The 19034-nt window shown below is 30.7% G+C and overlaps 2 protein-coding genes across 2 annotated transcripts; one reads left to right on the top strand and one right to left on the bottom strand.

The window, feature by feature from the left end:
• The first annotated feature begins 3063 nt into the window (after nucleotides 1-3063).
• LOC108336322 (HVA22-like protein i) lies at nucleotides 3064-6293 on the top strand. The gene is made up of 7 exons (XM_017572737.2): nucleotides 3064-3384; nucleotides 3957-3997; nucleotides 4104-4202; nucleotides 4421-4477; nucleotides 4578-4641; nucleotides 4735-4944; nucleotides 5465-6293. Exons 2-7 carry the CDS (start codon nucleotides 3966-3968, stop codon nucleotides 5987-5989), a joined length of 987 nt encoding a protein of 328 aa, XP_017428226.1. The 5' UTR covers nucleotides 3064-3384; nucleotides 3957-3965; the 3' UTR covers nucleotides 5990-6293.
• A 5275-nt stretch (nucleotides 6294-11568) lies between these two features.
• On the bottom strand, nucleotides 11569-17283 carry LOC108338386 (uncharacterized). The gene is made up of 13 exons (XM_017575228.2): nucleotides 16953-17283; nucleotides 16752-16867; nucleotides 15684-15873; nucleotides 15367-15448; nucleotides 14841-14911; nucleotides 14396-14437; nucleotides 13900-14024; nucleotides 13569-13662; nucleotides 12941-13037; nucleotides 12697-12866; nucleotides 12518-12623; nucleotides 12166-12252; nucleotides 11569-12013 (listed from the first exon to the last, which is right to left on the bottom strand). Exons 1-13 carry the CDS (start codon nucleotides 17060-17062, stop codon nucleotides 11903-11905), a joined length of 1401 nt encoding a protein of 466 aa, XP_017430717.2. The 5' UTR covers nucleotides 17063-17283; the 3' UTR covers nucleotides 11569-11902.
• Between the last annotated feature and the right edge of the window lie 1751 nt (nucleotides 17284-19034).

The raw sequence follows: 19034 nt of genomic DNA on the forward strand, positions 1-19034 counted from the left end.
CATCCAACCAAAACTAGTGGCAGTAACGACCACATAGTCTTTGTCCCATCTTACACGTGGCTCTATTATCCTCATCATCATGCAGCATTTCATTTCGATTCTTTATTATCCTATTTTAACACAATTTCTTTGCATTAAAACAAAATTTCTAAAAAAATAATAATTATTTAACATACATAAATTTTTTACATTATCCTTTCTTATTTTTAATTTTTTTTCTTAAAATATATAAAAATTTACATTTTTTATGACCATTTTAAGTTATATTATGTGTCAAATACATTTAAAAATATGTTATAATATTAAATGAGATTTTAAGAATGTAATTTCCGGAACGAAACTCATCAAATACCTTACGGAATATATTTTCTGCAATATCCGTATATGAAATATATTATTAAAAAAGGCTTTTTGAAACACATAAAATATTTGGAAAAATGTTTTTTTTTATATATTTTATTTCTTCTTCTTTCTTTGCAGCGTGTTTCCTCTTTTCTTCTTCCTCTGCAGCAGTGATGAAAGGTATCTGAGTCTTTTTCTAATATTGTGAGATATAGTTATTAATTGTGAGGTGCATAAAGCAATGCCCTATTTTAATACCCCAAAGCCATCATTTTGTAAAGTCCAATTCTAATGAGTCTAATGTATTTTTTGGCTTGAGTAAATAGGAAACTTGATTTTTGGTGTTATATTTTAATTTAATTGTAAATGCTATCCTTTAATTTTTATTGCCATTATTATTATTTTTCAAATTTGACTATCTGTTTTTTCTTTCATATTCTACTGTCTAAATTTTCAATTCTCACAAATTTTACTGAAATTTTAAATTCCTAACGTTATGATGATGGATCGTGTCTTTTTAAACGAAACAAGGTAAAAACAAAACGGCACTTTGCAAAAATTTTGTAAAATAATTATGCTATTTAAATTTTTTACATTTTTACACATATCAGTAAAATTTATAAGAAAAATTAATGCTTGTGTGAAAAAATTAAGAAGTATTTTTTTGTGAAATAATTATAATTTGTGTAATTCCGTCTATATTCTACATGCACTTTAGTTTAAAAAATTGTTTTTTTTTTCAAAAAAATCCAATTGTGTAATATGACAATATAGTTCAGACTGTGTCATTCAAAATTAAGAAATGTATTTCGAATTACGTAAACCAAGAAATATATTTTAGATTGTATAATTTGGAAATGTATTTTGGAACGTAAAATTTATAATATATTTTTTATTTATGCAATTTAGAATTTATTTTTAGATCTAAAAACACATTCTTAAATTCAAAAATTCGTTTTCACATCTCATAATCTGAAAATGTAAATTATGGACAAATTAGACTTTTCCAATACTCTCATGTAGGAGCATGAAGAAAGAGAGGAGGTGGAGAAAGAAATTGCCTCGTGTTTGTCTGTCTTCTTCGTACACTGGGCCTAGCCCACTTTATAAATTAATTTTAGTTATTTTGTCCATCTTTATAAGTGAATCTCTTTCTCCATTATCAGTGGCTAAAAACTGACCCAAAATTAATAGAAAATATTATTTTTCTCAGAGAGGCAACAATCATCAAAAATGATATATTTTTATAATTATTTTTCTTAAATAATAATAATAATTTAAAACAATTCTATTGATTTTTATGAAATTTGATTTTGTCTTTCATTGCGACACCTCCAGACACATTACGACATGCACATTTTGTTTCTGACACAATAATACCTTCTTTGCTGTTTGAATTTTATTCCAAATAATAATAGCATTCCAAACACATTAGGTTTATGCCATCTATCTTTTGTTATCATTTGCTTTATAATTCGACCAGGTTCGGTTCAAAACGACTAGTTTTTAAGAGAAAACTGAACATTTTTTTTTCTTAAATTCTCTCCAAAATGATAAAATAACTAACCATTTTTTTTTCTAAAATAAGTTAAATGAAAATACAGTAACCTAATGCGAAGGATCCATGAAAGAAAGAAGATGAAACATGATTTTGTTTGATATACTGTGTATAAGGTAAAGGAAGAAAAAGTAGAAATGAGTTGTGGTGTGAAAGAAAGGGAAAAAGTTGTAAATAAGAGATGGGTATTATATACATAAGAAATGAGAGCGAAAGGCTACCAAATAGACATAATTAGGTGGCACATGAGGGAATGAGCAACAATGAACATTGATGTTGAACTTGAGCAAATTGGTATCATGGTACATAGAAAATATCTATATTCAACATTCGCATGCCCCATAACATGCAATGAAATGGATCACTCATAAACTTTAAGAAGAAACGTAGAATCCAAGGCTTTCCCTTCTTTTTCTTTTTGGTTTTCATTTTCATCTTTCCTCTTGATGAGGAAACATCAACTTCTCCAATCTCCACATGGTACCCTTTTATTTACCTTTTATAATGCATAAATTATTAATGATACCCTTATAGTGTCACCTCATCTTAGGGTCCCTTTGCCTTTCTCAAATAAACTTGAGCCTTTATTACATTAGGATAGTGCTCTTTTCTTCTTAGCTTTTACTTTTGAACCCAATAAATCTACCATCGACATGCTTCGTTGCTTCTCTTAGCTTTCTTCTGCTTCACAAAAACTCTCCATGACCCGTTTCCTCTACTTCACCGCTCAAACATAATAATCATCCCAACCCAATTTTCATATGTTTTGAATACAATATTACAATGGGTCATTTGTGGAGATCATAACTGATTGATAGAAATTACTGAGGTTGGAAAAATCTTTATTTTTTTTAAAAAGTTGATCGGTAATAACTAAGGAGAATGCGTTGAGTGAGTGGTTATACTATACATATTATAAATTCTTCTAATTAATTCTTGAAATTATGAAAACTTTATATAAAATTTCGAAAAGCAATTCATCAATTAAAGATTGTGTTAATTGACTAAAAAATGTTGATTTGTGGTGTGATGAGTATTAGAGTGAAAGTGAAGGGTAATTGATGAGCGAAGATCACGCCACAAACGAAGTTGCAACACCTCCACGCACACAATCTTTTCTCTAGCTCTCTACAGTGTAGTAGTGTAGTGAGTCATAAATAGTCTATAATTTAATACACTGCACACACACACACTCTCACAACTGATCCATATAATGAACAGAAAAACCATTTAAAACGCTTCGTCTGTTCTAAATCCAAAATCCTAATCCTCTTTCTTTGCTTTTCTTTCTCATACCACTGTTTTTCTCCCAACACCTCTCGCCGACAGTGTAACGGTCTGCGGTGGCCGTTCCCGGCGCCGTCGCCGATCTCTTCCATATTCCGCCTCCAGATTTACCTCTGCTCCTTTCATTTAGGATTCCGACTATCATTTTCTTTTTTTTTTCTCGTTCTCTTTCTTCAACGCAATACACTCATTTCTAGGTATTTGTTTTTCATTGTCACTTTAAATGTTGGTTTCATTGTTGATTTGCGACGTGTGAAACAAATCAGATTAAGTCAAACGGTTTTAGTGCATTAGACGGTTCCGTTACCTGTGCTAGTGTTGTGGAGTTTTGATCTTAGACGCTGATCTTTAATTTACTTCGCATTGCTTCGACCTAGTTTTTCGATTCACTGGTTTCCTCCTCTGCATTTTTCTATGCATTCCACAGCTAGGTATTGCGATGACTGATGAACATTATCTAGGTTGACAACTCACGATTATTGTTGTTCTAAGAACACTGCGCTTGCTATTGTTCAAGTTTGGAAAGAAAACTGAAAGGAATTGTGGTTCTGTGGAGAAAAATAGGGTGTAGGGAGTAGGGATAGTCTTTAGGATATTGTCATGCTGATATTATAATGAGCTTGGAATTGGACAATTTTTGGCTTTGAATTGTAGATTGTTTTGAGATACATTAATTGATATGGCAATGCAATCGCTGTTATTCAGTTTTAGTTGCTTGAATTTTATTACGTTATGCTGTTTGGAGTAACCTTTTTCTTTTCAATGTCAGGGATACAAAATGATTGGATCCTTTCTTACGTGGGCGCTTGCGTATGTATTTTGATGTTCTAAATTCCAGTTTTTTTCTGATATGAATGGTTTGTGTGTGAGATTTGAAGGTTAATCGTTTTATTTGGTCTTTTTGATTTATTGACAGGATGGTCTTTGGCTATGCTTATCCAGCCTATGAATGTTATAAAGCGGTTGAAAAGAATAAACCGGAAATTGAACAACTCCGCTTTTGGTGCCAGTATTGGTATGCGTTTACCATGTTTGGTTCAGCTGTTAGCAAGAGAAATAATCATATTTGTTTTCTGTAGCTTTTTAATGATTTTTGCTGGAAAATAATGCCATTTCCCCCTCAAATTAGAGCTAATTTGGAACGAATTATAGATCGGTTGTTTGTGCTGAACTTAACGTGATAACTTCTACTGACAAATACTGATACCAACTTTGTTTTTCCCCGTGTTGCAGGATCTTGGTGGCCGTTTTAACAGTATGTGAGAGGGTTGGTGATACTTTTATATCATGGTAGAGGATTCTATCTTGGATGTGCTCAAAGAATATCTGCTTTCCTTATTAAAAAAAGTTTATAATGACTTCTTAGCTTTGAATTGATTTCTTCATGAAGGGTCCCAATGTACAGTGAAGCTAAGTTGGCATTTTTCATATTTCTTTGGTATCCCAAAACTAAGGTATGAAACTACTTATTTTGGTATAAAATCTTTTATTACTTTCTTATTTGCTTCTCTTCAATATGACAGTAAAATGTAATATTGTTGTGTTAGGGAACAACATATGTGTATGACTCCTTCTTCAGACCATATGTTGCCAAACATGAGACAGAGATTGATCGCAACTTGTTGGAACTGAGGACAAGGGCAGGGGACATTGCAGTTTTGTATTGGCAAAGAGCTTTCAGTTATGGTCAGACTAGAATATATGACATTTTGCAATTTGTTGCTGCACAATCGACTCCAGCACCTCGACCTGCTCAGGTAGTTGATTATGAATATGTACTGGTTGTGTCTGCTATTATGATCGAGCGTGACTTAAGTATACTAGAATATCAATTATCGGCTTTCGTAATTTGCCATTGAATTGTGCCCCTTATCCTGAATTTTTCTGGTTTGCAATAATAAAATATGTATTTTTTAAAATTTATGCATAAGTACGTTTAAAGGTGCCAGTCAGAACAATTGCATGCCTGTTAAAACAATATTGTACAGAAAAAGAAACTAAGACCTGAAATTATACTCATTTTTTCCATAGAAAGAGGAAAATATTGTAGTAAGTAATATTTCCTTTTTCCATGATAATGTTGAAATGAAGATACTGCTATTTGGTTCCGTGTCTCTACGCTGTTAAAAGTTATATACAGTTATTATCCATTTGTAACTTCAGTTTGTAGATTATTGGTTGTTTGGTTTTTGAGGAGGATACAGTTATTATCCGACTTATTATTCTTTATGCACATACCAATACCAATAAGAAAACAAATTGCTCTTGAAACCACAGCAACGCCCAGGTGTGAAGGTCCGTCAACCAGCACCTCCAAATCACCAACCAGCTGCTGCAACGGAACCACAAGTTGAGGAACCTCCATCCCCTACCTCTAGCACATCTTCGAGTCAGCTCCAGAAGGAAGTAGCAGAGGAATTGGATTCTCCAAAAGTTCCTAAAGCAGCCACATCTGCAACAGGTTTAAGTACTCAGAAATCGGGTGGAGCTGGTTTGAGTACTCAAAAGTCTGGTGGTACTGGTTTGAGTACTCAGAAGTCTGCTGGAGCTGCTTTGAGTACTCAGAAGTCTGCTGGAGCTGCTTTGAGCACTCAAAAGTCTAATGTTGCGCCTGAAACAAGCATTCAGTCTGCACCAGCAGAGTCGGACGCAAAGCAGGTCGAAGCAGGAGCACCATCTTCATCTTCTTCAGTTAATGAAAATGGGAATCCTCCTACTCCTACCAAAGAAACCATAATGGAAGAAAGCATTCGGTTAACACGTGGCAGACTAAGAAAAACCCGATCAGCAGGAACTCGCTAGCACGCTGAATATTGTCAAATTTTAGCATGAAATAGGAAGTAGGTGGACGATGATGAGTATTGAATTGTTGTAGAACTTGATGTAAATCTGTTTTCCCAAGTTTCCATTCCATTTGTTGCTTCATTTTATATATTTTTTTTTTATCAATTGTGGTGGCATGGAAGCATTGTAGCCTGATGTCATTATATGGACTTAGTTTCCATCGAGATGTTTGCATCGGCTGCTTTTGTATAGCTGGTCTTCATGTTGGTGTAACAGTATTACCAAGTTTTTCATTACAGGGAAGGCAGAATAATTTCATTAATTGGCAACTTCTCTCCATAAAACCTTTTTGCAGGCATTAGGTGAAGCAGGTTGGTTATGCACCACATCAACCAAAACAGTTGGTTCCATTAATTTAATTTAGAATCTGCTAGGTACTGTTTTTGATTGCTGTGATCAATACAAACAGTAATATACTCAATTTCTATTTCTTTTTGTCTGAATTTTCTTTCTGGTACATCTACAAATAATTTTTTTTTAGAAAAATGAAGACATATTTTAAAAAATAAAATTCTTTGAAGGTCTAGCATCTCAATTGTATTGTATTTGCTGCTCTTTTATGTCAATGTCTCCTTTTGATCCCAATTCGTCTCTTCTGTATACCCTCTGTCTTTCTCTTGAGCATCTTATTGTTATCCTTTGCTTTTGTTTTTCTGTTTACTTCTCTTTATCTATCACATGCCCTCTATCTTACTTCACCAACCTTTCTCCCTTACTCTCTTCAGTACTTCTCTCTCCCTAATCATTAAGAACTTAGAAAATGAGATTTCTACGTTTTTCAATACTTTCTTAATCAAACATCTTACATAATATTTTTCTCTTTTTAAGATGCCTGTATCTTACATAATAGTTGGGAACTTTCTCTTTAACCAATTCAAATTATCTTTTTAATCTCTTCCAAAGTGAATTTAAATATTTTTATAAAAATTTGTAAACACATTGTAAACTAAATTAATCACTATAATTTTAATTTGTTTAATTTATTCAAGGATATTTATCATGAATTTTAACTATAATATACAAAAAATGTTTATATGCTGTTATAAACTTTAAGTATTATACAAAAAATAGTTATGTACAGTGTTTTTAATTGGTTTTAATTGTCTTTATAATTTTAAAAATCAAGACTGAATTTCTCATGAATTATTTTATGCCAATGGAGAAAAATTCAAATATATGAAAATTGAATTGTTTTATCAGAATTAAAATTAAAATTTAATTGAAACATGATTTAAATATATTTTTAGTCGTGAAAAAAAGTTTTAAATTCTTCATATTTTTTAATATTAAAAAAGAAAAAAATATTAACTAATATAATCAAGATAACTTTTATTTTTTTAAACCAATAATTTACCTTTTGTATCATTATATTTTGATTAAAAATAATTATGATTTACTCATGCATTTATAATTATTTTCTATATATTTATTTTATACTATATTTTTTAATGATTGTAAAATCATTTATTTCTTTAATATATCCCTAATAAGGATTAAATTTCTAAAGAGAGAAGTAATACCATATGTTTTATGTATGTTAAGATTTACTACTTAAAATATGATTCGGTATTAAATTAACTATAAATAATAATAAGGGTTTTAAAAATGTTAAAAAATTTAAAACTGATAAGCTACGGAACCATATTTACTGGAAATAAAGACGTACCTAAACTTTCAAACATTACATTTCCATCGATTTTAAAAAGCTTTGAAATTTTAAAATGCTTTATCTAAATTTTACCTTAATGACTTTTCTTTATTCCATAATGTAAATACTTTTATAAGATTTTAGGTGAAGGACAGGACGTTGCAGTAAGTAGAAAGTTGAACTATGAAATTCTACATGGTTTCGAATTTTCAAACGGAAACTGTCAAAAGCATTCAGAATTTTACATTTTCAATATACTATTTAACTTCAGTTTGACTTTGGAATTTTATAACAAATTGAACCGTTGCAACAAAGACTTGGTCATTTTTTAATCCACTAGATTTTATAATATGTTAACTAAATCTTTACTTTTACTTTGCAAGGAAATCTTTTTTATCTTAATATTTAATATGGGTATCAATGTTTTTTATTTTAATATTTAAATCTAAGTCTAAGTTTAAGTAAAAAAATTAGAAGTTGAACTTACTATTTTAGAATTTTGAATTAAAAATTGTGTTATTTGAGTTGAACTCAAATCATATTTATATAACTTTTTTTTTCAAAGAAAAGAATATACTCATCATATTTTGATATTAAACTTTCTAATCTATCCAATTGGCAAAATATTTTAGAATATATAGATTCTTTCGAAGACTTTAATAATTAGAATGAAAATTGTTGAGATAATTGGTGAGAGTGGTTAATATCTAAGAAGAGAGACTTAATTTGTTGAGAAGATATATAAATTGTTAAAAGTTCTCTCTTATACGTTTTTAATTTCGACGATAAAAATATTTTCGTATTTTATTATGAAAATCGAAAAAAAAATCAATTCTGACTAGTGTAATATACTAAAGTTGAAAATTGAAGTTAAATTTGAAGCAAAAGGGTTTAAAAAAAGCGTTTTCAGAACATGACAAGGGTTTGGGTAAGGGAATTTTTTTCCACTAGCCGTTACCATTGACTTTTAACAATCTTATCCTCTCATTTTGCGCAGAATTTAATCAATTTATATAATAATATATCTTTGATGAGAAAGGAAACAATAAAATATAAACTTTTGTGGTGCATGTAAATGAAAAAGAAAAATTATATTAGTCATTGAAACTATTTTACTAAAATGGTGTAAATTTATTGGCTTTTTGAGTAAATAGAAATATTTTTAAAAAATTACAAATTTGGTTAAGTTGTGAAAGAAAACAACAAACTTGAACTATAGTCGATAAAATTTGCACCATTTTAGTAACATTCCAGCAGTACAGTTCTCATGTAGATATAATAATTATTGTATATACACATTCAACTAATTGAGATAAAGTTAATTATTATTAAACATTTCAATATCTTCATTACACCATTAATCACTTGTGAGAAATATTAACTACCAAAACTACAAATTAATAATTATATGTATAAACATTCATTTACATTAATTCATAATCTTTTCTCCTTACTACAGTTACTCTACAACCAATTAGTGGTATTTTGTTCTTTAGAATGGGATTAGGTTAGAATGTGATTAGCTTGAAGTGATTGAAAAAAAAAATGTGATAACCAAAGTGGACCTATATTTGCAGTTGCTTTTGGTATGCAAACTTGACAGCCCAACTAACCCTCCAAAAGTAGGGAAACCTCAACACAGTCACTTTCCCATTCCATGTTCTTTGTATAATATATATATATATATATATAACATACATAAATTTTTTTATAAATTTTTTTATATTAATTTAATATTATTTTTTCTTATCTTTTATTTTTGAAAAATATAAAAATTTATTTTTATTTTACCTTTATATTGTATGTGAAATGAATGTGAAGACACGTTATCCTATCATTACTCCTCCATGAATATTCTCAATACAATTCTAACAGAAATATCATTAACCAACTCTTTCATATCACATTCATTGCACTCATTTTGTATTATCCTTTGTTTTGTTCTAATAATGTTGATATATTAAAAAGAATTTTAATATATTTTAAAACATTAAAATCAGTATCTATATCAGTATATCTTGAAGATATGATACAGCAAAGGAACAGCACAAAAGATCCACCAGAGAATTCAAATTCTACTCTTGCACTACATTACAATAGAATGCAATATTATACAATATACATTTATGTGACTCTCACTATATAACCCTTTCATCTGTTTACTAATAAGAGATATGCAGTTATATATAATGGGTGTTATTAAGTGATACCAACTTTAACAAGAAGAGCAAGAACATCATCAAAGGGTTCTTTTTTTTTTCTTGAAAAAGCATCAAAAAAACAAAAGTAAATTAAACAGTAATTAGAGATCACTAGAGAGTGATCCCTCACCATCATTGTACCATCCTTGCTAGTGGAAGCATCTATTGTTCTTAATGGCATTAATGCCATAACAATCAACTATTATTGTTCAACTGTACTTTTCCTCTCTTTTTGTAATGCACAGCAGCCGTAAAGTAGAAATAAATAATAAAATATAATTTTTTTAGGCCCATTTAAGAAATATTTAGAGTTATGGGTTAGAGTAAAAAGTTTATTTGAATTGTTTAAAGTGGTAAAATTGATGTAGTATTATGGAGAAGAGTGAGTTTTATAGAGAATGAATTTTTAGCAACCTGATGGATGGAGTTGCTCAGTAGGACTTTCCCCTAATCAGTGTTAAATAAACAACTTTGAAAGTTACTGTTAATTTCATGTTTGTTATATCTCATTTCTCATTTATTGGTAGGTCCCAGAGTTGCTTTAAGTTTAAAAACTCCTTACCAACTTTTTTAATTGCATCTTGTGGCAACACTTGATGCAGTGCCTTATTTTGTTTTGTACTGTTGTAGTGCCAATTTGGTAATCTGCAACCACTAATTCTTCTGATTTGTGGTACATGTTTTGGTACACTTGCAGTGCCTTATTTTTGTTTTACAAACAATTCAATCTTTCAACAATGGTATAAATTGGATTTCGATGATATCAAATGGGATCAATATCATGAATTACAAAATCTGAACTATCAAATCAACTCATGAAATATCAAATCGGATCAATATCATGAATTACAAAATCTGAACTATCAAATCAACTCATGAAATAGTATAACATAGAAAAATCTTTTATCCATACTAAAAAAACATTTATTTTTGATGAAATTACAAAATTCCTTTCCTTCCTTTCTCGGCGAAACAAATGAAAAAGCATGGGAGCTCCAAATAAATTTTGTTTATCAATTTGATTCCCTACAAATACACAAAAAGAATTTCTTTTTTTGTATTGATATCTAACGGGATTGACGGGGCTCGAACCCGCAGCTTCCACCTTGACAGGGCGGTGCTTTGATCAATTGAACTACAATTCCAGAAAAAAAGATGTACTGTATAAATATTTTTACAGACCGTTTTTGTCAAACCTTTTCTTTTTCTATTTCGGATTCGAACCATTTTGTTGTAAATGAAAAAAACACATTTTTGTATATATTAATATGTATATCGATATCCACTTTAGTGAGATCGACACAAATTAATCGTAATCCGTTTCTTATTCTTATTAACAAATCGATTGAAAATTGAATCAATAAAAAAAAAAGATTTTTTTTTCAATTTTTGCTTTGATTTTCTACTTACGAGTTTGACATTAGTTTCGACATACATTATAATAATCCATCAAGGGTTCAAAATTATTTTCATAAAAATCCATCCTTCCGAACTACATAACATAAAGAAATAAAATTACTGTTAAGAGTTGGATACAAAGTTTAAGCACAACAGTTGAATTCTAATGGAGAAGAACAAGCTTAAGTTGGTCCTAGTATCCTACCAAAGCTTTTTTTGTGCATTTATAATTGGAAATATGTTAACCCAAACATCACCAAAGTTAAATTCGTCAAAGGCTTCATGAAAGATATGATAAACAGAATTGAAGTTAATCAGATTTAAGGACAACATGGTCAAATAAATGTAACATCATCAGATTACAGCCAACAATAAAATTTCTGTCAGTTAAAAGGATTGCAGGCAGTAAACATTGAAATAAATAACTAGTGTACAATCTCCATGTCTAGCCTTTGGCCGACCGAAAACCTTGTCGGAAACTCAAAAATGTTAAATTTGCACGGAGCACCCTATGCAGCAGAAAAGATGACAATTTGCCCCTGAAAGCATTGGGATTCATGTGCTATTTATCCAATATATGCATAAGCTGGAAATTGGACTGATGTAGAAAGAGTAAGGATGAAACTATTCTGTAGGAGCTGCGGAGTTAGCTGTGCTGCATATCTTAGTTCCACTGAGAATGTAGCCCCCAAATGCACTCATTTGCATGCATGGATGAGTTCTAGATGGAAGTACCTGTATATACATATATGAATAAATTGTTAAAGGGATGGTGTGATCTGTATTTTGTACCATAAAAATAACTTGAGTAACTGAAGGACTTCAAAAAAGTTGTATAATTTCGCAACAATGATATGAAAATGACATAAATAACGTGCGTTGTGTACCTGGTATTCACGTAGCCAAGGCTCTGATATTTGCAATCCAACGGCCATTTTCCCAAGCTGTAGATTGTGCATGCACGTTGCAAGCGGCTGCATTTTATACAACAGCGGACGAAGGAAATTTCATGAAACAATGGCGTGAAGAATTGGAGAGATCAGTTCAGAGAGATGCAAGACAACATTTTATTTCTTAAAATATTTTGGTATTCATAATATCTATATATGTCCCCGGCTACCCGGAAAAATCCGGAAAGTGATCCCTCAATATTACAGAATTAAAAGAAATCATGCCATTTAATAGAAAATATTATCATTCATGAAAACAATAAAATAAATAATAATTCATAGAAAATACCTGAAGATATTGATGATAAATTGCAAAAGGAGCAGAGTTCGCTAAAAGGGGCAAGAGATCTTTAACCACTGTCCAAGTATCCAACTCAGGTGCAGCAAAAATTAGACTGTAAATGGAAAAGAAAAAAGTTCATTTCCATTATTCTTTGAACAGTAAGGGACAGCTTTAAAGTCAGATACCTAGAAAAACCATTTTCCTTCCATAAGTCAATGACTTCTTTCTGCGCCCTCTCTCCAGCCTTTGGAGCTTTCCGAATAACAGGTTCAGTATTATCTGTCGCAATATCAGAAATTCCATTTTCCGACGAATGAGAGATTTCCACCATGCTGGCTGAGGCAGATATTTGATCCTGCACACATCATAACTTGTTCTAGTCTGCAAACAAGATAGAACTCATCAAGAGATCAAAGAGAGGCTACTTACATTTGACTGGCCTTCCACATTGCAAACATCATGTTGCAGAGTTTGTTCAGAAGATTCTTTTGGTGATAACAAGTCGGAAATGGGAGAACGTAGAATTCTGCAACAAATAAGAGATGATGATCATAAAGCCAGAGACAAGAACAAAAACCACGTAACATAGACATTCAAAACGGCCACCTAAGGTACCAGTGATCAAACAACCGGTTCAAAATCATTTGATATGATTCTCAGATAGAATCATGAAATTAATGAGTTATACGAATATAAGAGATTCATATGGTGCACGAGCATATAATATAACTATTATTTCTACTAAATTATCCACCATTATCTCTAAAGAAACCTCCATAAACTTTTCTCTCTTTATTCTGGGGCTTCATAAATTATTAAATTCAAAGAAAAAAAGTGTCTAAAACTGTTCGTCTGGAATTAAAAAAAAAATCTTTTAATAATGTAAAATATCCAGGTTTACAAAAGAACATCCAAAACTGTTTTTGAAAAATTAAAGCTTAAAATATGCAAGTCATTCATTCTTCTTTTAGTAACCAGTACAGCAAGAGTTATAAAATAGATTATGATGATTTTAACAAATAAAAAATTATTAATGCAATAAAACACATCATCTGACCTCTTGCAGATTTCATCACTTAAGTTAAATATCCTCACGATATCCATGGAACATGGTGCCTGCCCAAAATATGAGTTGCATACAAAACCGGTACCTGTAAAATATTTACATTATAACATGTCTATCACTTGCTCAGTCAAAAGATCGTTTAGAACAACAGAATATACGTATATATAAACCAGTGAAGTGCTATTTCATTTATGTTTACCATATTAGTAGCAATAATACGTAGTTTATTACACATTTAGGACCCGTTTGTTACAGCTTCTTTTGTGAAAGAGCCATTTTCATTAATAGGGAAAAATGGCACTTAATTTAACGTATACTATACCTCCTAAACGTTCTGCCACTGCCCCAGTGAGAAGGCCACCAATCATATCAACTACGAGAATGTCAGAATTTGAAGAAACGTTAGCCATGGAAAGTAGAAGGGACAACGTGTCTACCCGCAAAAATCTGAAGCATTAATAATTAGTCAGAAACAATATCAATCATAGATGCATCGCTTCATCTACCGAACATAAACCCACCATTTTAATTCTATGAACAGCCGGCATTGTAGTCATAAAGTCATAAAGTTGGGAGTTTGGTTTAATAAAAACCAGAAAATTAACAATTGTACAGCCTCTCTATTCAGTGAAACTTTAACTTTGAGATTTGCTCTCTTCTATTTCTTTTTCCGTTTGTTTTAAAACCACATACATATATCAAAGATATTTTAATACTTGTTCACAGTTTACATCTTGCTCCACAATAATAACTCAAACCAATAGGCAATAAATACAAATAGTTAAACATGTGAGGAAAAAACCGAAGATAATACTCACCCAATTTTGGATGGATACTTCTTAAAATAGGCTTCGCATATACTGGAGAGAGAAAAAGACTAACTGTGAGTAATAGAGTAGAGACTCGAAATATCAAAAACTGATACAGTATACATTTAAAGATATGGCAGGCAAAATATAAGTCACAGACAACTTCATAATAGAAAAATATCCTTTTCTTGACACAATTATTTGTATAACTTTTATTGAATCAAAATAATGCTGCTTGGTCCCACCACCAGCAAACAGTTTGTAGTACAGTGACAAAAGGCATAACAGCGTAATGTATTATCATCAACAGAACAAAACTCAGGAAGTCCATATAGGATATATCTTTCAGGTATATCTCTTACATCCAAGGCCAGTGATCAATTGCACAAAAAATTATGTGAAACATTATCAATATATAATGATAAAAGCAGCAAAGAAAAATAATAATGAAAACCTTCGAGCAACAGGACGCCTCATAAGTACTTTTGGTGCATATTTCTTCTGTTTCTTAAGTCTATATTTCTCCTGCAAAAATGGCACAAGATTTACTTCAGTACCATTCCTAAAATAAAATATATACACAGACAACTTGGTCCCAAAGAGATAATACTATGATATTTTGGTCTCCAAAGGTTTACAAAGTAGTCCTCCAAACAAAGTTGCGACATGTTCAACCTACCGTTATTTGGTTATTGCTTATTTGCAAACCTTAACAGAGGAACTGAAGAAAAATACTAAACCAACATATATAATGCTATTTGTCTTAAGAATGCTCACATGGAATGACATTCCAATCTACAACCATATTGGGTCCTGAAATCAGTTGTTGCAGTACCTTAAAAGAATTTTTTTGATGGCTTAAATTATCGAATCCAGTTGTTTTTGTTCAATGAAAAAAAAAAAACTGTTCGAGAATTTACAAAAAGATTTTCGTATATTTACTCCATAGTAAACCATAAAAGCTTCATAAGTCAAAATACCTGTGAGAATGATGTTTTCTTTTCAAATGTCGCACTATTGGCAATGAGAGCTTCAATTATTTCATTACCTCTAGCACCCTGCCTACATAAAAGATACAGGATACCTTTTGACCATCAAATCCCACAAGATTGGCAAAGAAATAATATATTGAGAGGTCATTTCAGAAAAGCAACTTGAATTAAAGAAAAATGAAAGTATTTAAACTGAAACCACACTCACATTACAAGTCAAATTAAAGTCACAGAACCAAAATTCGCTTAATCCCGAAAAGCTATTACCAAGAACAGAAATTCAACCACGAGAAGTATGAACTCACCTTCTCATGGCTTCTATATCTTCACCAGTCAGACTTTGTGCAGTATTATTGTCAACCAAAGCACGATTGTCCCTTGACTCAACATTCACTGCACCATCTCTTACTTCATCAGCACTGTTAACATTAACTTTGTCCCTCAACTCATCATTCCCTTGACCATCTCCTATTTCCTCAGCATTATTAACATTAACTGAAGTGCAAATAGAGAGAACCCACCCATGTTAGAGGAAGAGAAAACAATGGTAGAGTGCAGAAAAGTGCATCATTAACCATAAAGAATAAAATACACAAAAATAATCACAGATAACCTTAATCACTCACACTCAAATGACAGAAATAAACATACAACGGAACAATGGTAGTTTTTCTTTATGAAGAGGCAAAAAAACTATTGAAATTAGACCTGAGCACAAGGTGTTAAAACTGAACAATTAAAGTGTTACAAGAACGAGAAAAAGCTTGAGACAATGCAAAACATGGCACATTCACCCTTACATTTCATCCTTAAACTAATCCACCCGTAAAGGTATTTAAACTAATTTAAAAAACCATAACAACTCATCCCATATGAGGCCCTGTCCATACGTATTTGCTTGTACTAAGTGTACTGATACAGTTGCAGTAACCATTCCAAACATCTCAAACACCTTGTACCTTTTCCACCTCCACCCACATGTCTTTACCGTCAAACCACGTCCCTATAATACCGTGGCACCAAAGCTAGCTAATACGTGGCAGCTACTTAAAAAATGGTCACCGCCAAACATACATCCCATATGAACACAAGTACAAACTACAGCCTATAAAACAGAACAAAGCAATAACAAAACACAATCTAAAAATGGCAAATGAAAAATAAAGAAAACTATCTATAAACCGTAATGTAATTTTAAACTATCATCAACTAATCACAAATTGCCAAGCAAGACATTACCGCCTTGTTGATACTAAAAATAGTTCACTTTACATTACATAATCAGAAGTAAATGCACAGCCATAACAAATAACACTTTACACTCAAAATGGGAATGGCCAAAAGTAAGTAAATGAAAAGGAACAAGAAAGAACCTTGTGCGGGAGAAAGACAAGGCCCATCGGAAGAGGTATCCACTTGAAAAACGGTACCAAAGGCACGACCAATTAAAGGTTGCAGAGAACAGTTTTTATTCCCAATTTTCAATTTCCTGGATCACCAATTTTACTAGTATTTAGAAACCAATGAATAATATTAAACACACAAAAAAAAAAGAAAAAAAGGAGAAAACTAACGCTGCCGGAGAGAGACGAGCGAAAACCAGACGGTCTCCGTCGTTGATATCAAGCAAGACGCTGCAACCTTCCCAAGTGACTCTGCCATTGTTACTGTTACCTTCCCTCATCTTCTTCACAATTTTATTTATACGAATAAACTCCTAAATTGAGTGTTTCACGATGAAATTCAGTCGCACAGAGAGAGAAAGATCTAATAATATGATTCAACAACTATCTATACGTGTTCGTTGATCGTGCAGCCATTTTACTGTTTTAGTGCTAAGCGGTTTGTGTTGCGTCACAAGCATAACATAAACCCCCTTGTCACTGAAACTAGGGTACTATTAGAATTAGAATTAGGTTTTACAAAAGCAACTACTAACCGTTGCGTTTTATGTCATGAACTTGGGTTGGGTCTTCTCTTTCCAGTATGTTGGGCTTTTTAACTTCTGCACCAACTTTTTTAACGACGAGTTGTTATATTTTGAAGGCTTTTTTGTTTCTGTACCTCCGTAATTCTTTTCGGTTCCCCGTTTTGAATTTTTTTCAAAATAAGTTATCTACAACTTTTGGAATATGATTTTCATAATAAATTTTTCAAAATAAATTTTCTGAAACAATTTTTATAATAAAGTTTTCAAAACACATTAAATATATTCTGAAATAAGTATTTAAGAACTGAAACTTTAGAACAAAATTTTCAAACACATATAACATTTTTCAAAAAACAAAATTTCAAAACATATAAAATATATTTTTCAAAATAAACTTTTTGAAACACGTAAAATTGTTTTTGGAAATAATTTTTTGACAGTGGTGCATCAATGACACGATGACATAAATAATTTTTTCATAATAATAAAATATTCATTGTTCTAGTTGAAAAATATCGTTCTTATAATATGAAAGTCTAAATGGAAAATTTCTATGTTTTTATAGGAAATATTACAATTTTTTAAAATCTTAACTCAAACATTTTTTTTTTCTAATTAAAAAAGTTACATTTAAAATTACATTAATTTATATTTATTTTTAAAATTTGATTATGAACTTGGATTAAGATTAATCAATTATTATCTAATTAAAATCAATTAAATTTTTTTTAGCTTTACAAATATATTAAAATACACACTAACACTAATGTTTTCGTAAAGCCTTAGTAGAATATTATTTTTCACTCACGGTTTCCTTAAGTGACAATACTATAAAATCAACTTGTTGATAATTATTTATTACGGTAATTGTCGATTTCCAAAGACTAACCAATATGCCAAAAACTCTATTAAAAATAAACTCATTATAAAAAAAACATTGCAAAATAAATTCATCAATTGAAATAGACTAACCAATAGTTGTTGCAAGACAATTAATAAGTAATTAACTTATAAGTAATAATGGATAAGTTTTCAACAGTCTGATGGTTGGGAATCCAAGTGTGAATGGAAGTTTCACATTGAATAGAATTGAGAAAGTAAAGTCGTATATAAAGGTGAAAGGCCTATTAAACCATTGTCTTCAGGTTTTTGGTAAGGAGTAGTGTCGATCCCTTATATAGTTTACTCAGATGTTATTGGTTTGTGTGTAAATCACGCGAATCTCCTCTTTGATAGACCCAACAGTGACCTCATTATTGATAGTTGTTAAATTTAAAGCTTGTAAGAGTGAATAATTCAAACTATAGTATCTTATATTTACATAAATAAAATACATTTAAATATCAATAAACATAAGAAATCACGGAACATGTAAAGGAAACTCTTATCACAAAGTCAAAAGTAACAAAAAAAAATTTATAAATGATTTCTTTGTTACAATCTTATCTTATAATTTTTCATACTTTGTGAATTTTTTACGTAAACTTTCTATGAAAATTATTAAGAAATTAATATTTTTTATTTTTGTGCGTAAATTTTGTAGAGTCTCACAAAATACCTATCAATTGTTTTTTTACGAAATATAGAAAATTCTAAAAGTATGAAAAGTATATAAATCATAATTTTAATAAAATAATAACAATGGTTGATATTAATGTTACGGGTAACATAAGAGGGCATCACGTCTTCACAATAGTAAGAAATCTTTTAAATTTGATTAAAAACG

The sequence above is a fragment of the Vigna angularis genome, chromosome 7 (genome assembly GCF_016808095.1).
Source record: "Vigna angularis cultivar LongXiaoDou No.4 chromosome 7, ASM1680809v1, whole genome shotgun sequence".
NCBI classification, from domain to species: Eukaryota; Viridiplantae; Streptophyta; class Magnoliopsida; order Fabales; family Fabaceae; genus Vigna; species Vigna angularis.

What these genes read in the sequence shown, in the direction of transcription:
- LOC108336322 (XM_017572737.2), top strand. Translation starts at nt 3,966, where the DNA reads ATGATTGGATCCTTTCTTACGTGGGCGCTTGC. An exon ending in CGCTTTTGGTGCCAGTATTG is followed by an intron (nt 4,203 to 4,420) that starts GTATGCGTTTAC and finishes CCCGTGTTGCAG; the next exon opens with GATCTTGGTGGCCGTTTTAA. An exon ending in GGTGATACTTTTATATCATG is followed by an intron (nt 4,478 to 4,577) that starts GTAGAGGATTCT and finishes TTCTTCATGAAG; the next exon opens with GGTCCCAATGTACAGTGAAG.
- LOC108338386 (XM_017575228.2), bottom strand. Translation starts at nt 17,062, where the DNA reads ATGAGGGAAGGTAACAGTAACAATGGCAGAGTCACTTGGGAAGGTTGC. An exon ending in AGAAAACATCATTCTCACAG is followed by an intron (nt 14,912 to 15,366) that starts GTATTTTGACTT and finishes CCATTTTTGCAG; the next exon opens with GAGAAATATAGACTTAAGAA. An exon ending in ATGTGGAAGGCCAGTCAAAT is followed by an intron (nt 12,867 to 12,940) that starts GTAAGTAGCCTC and finishes TGATGTGTGCAG; the next exon opens with GATCAAATATCTGCCTCAGC.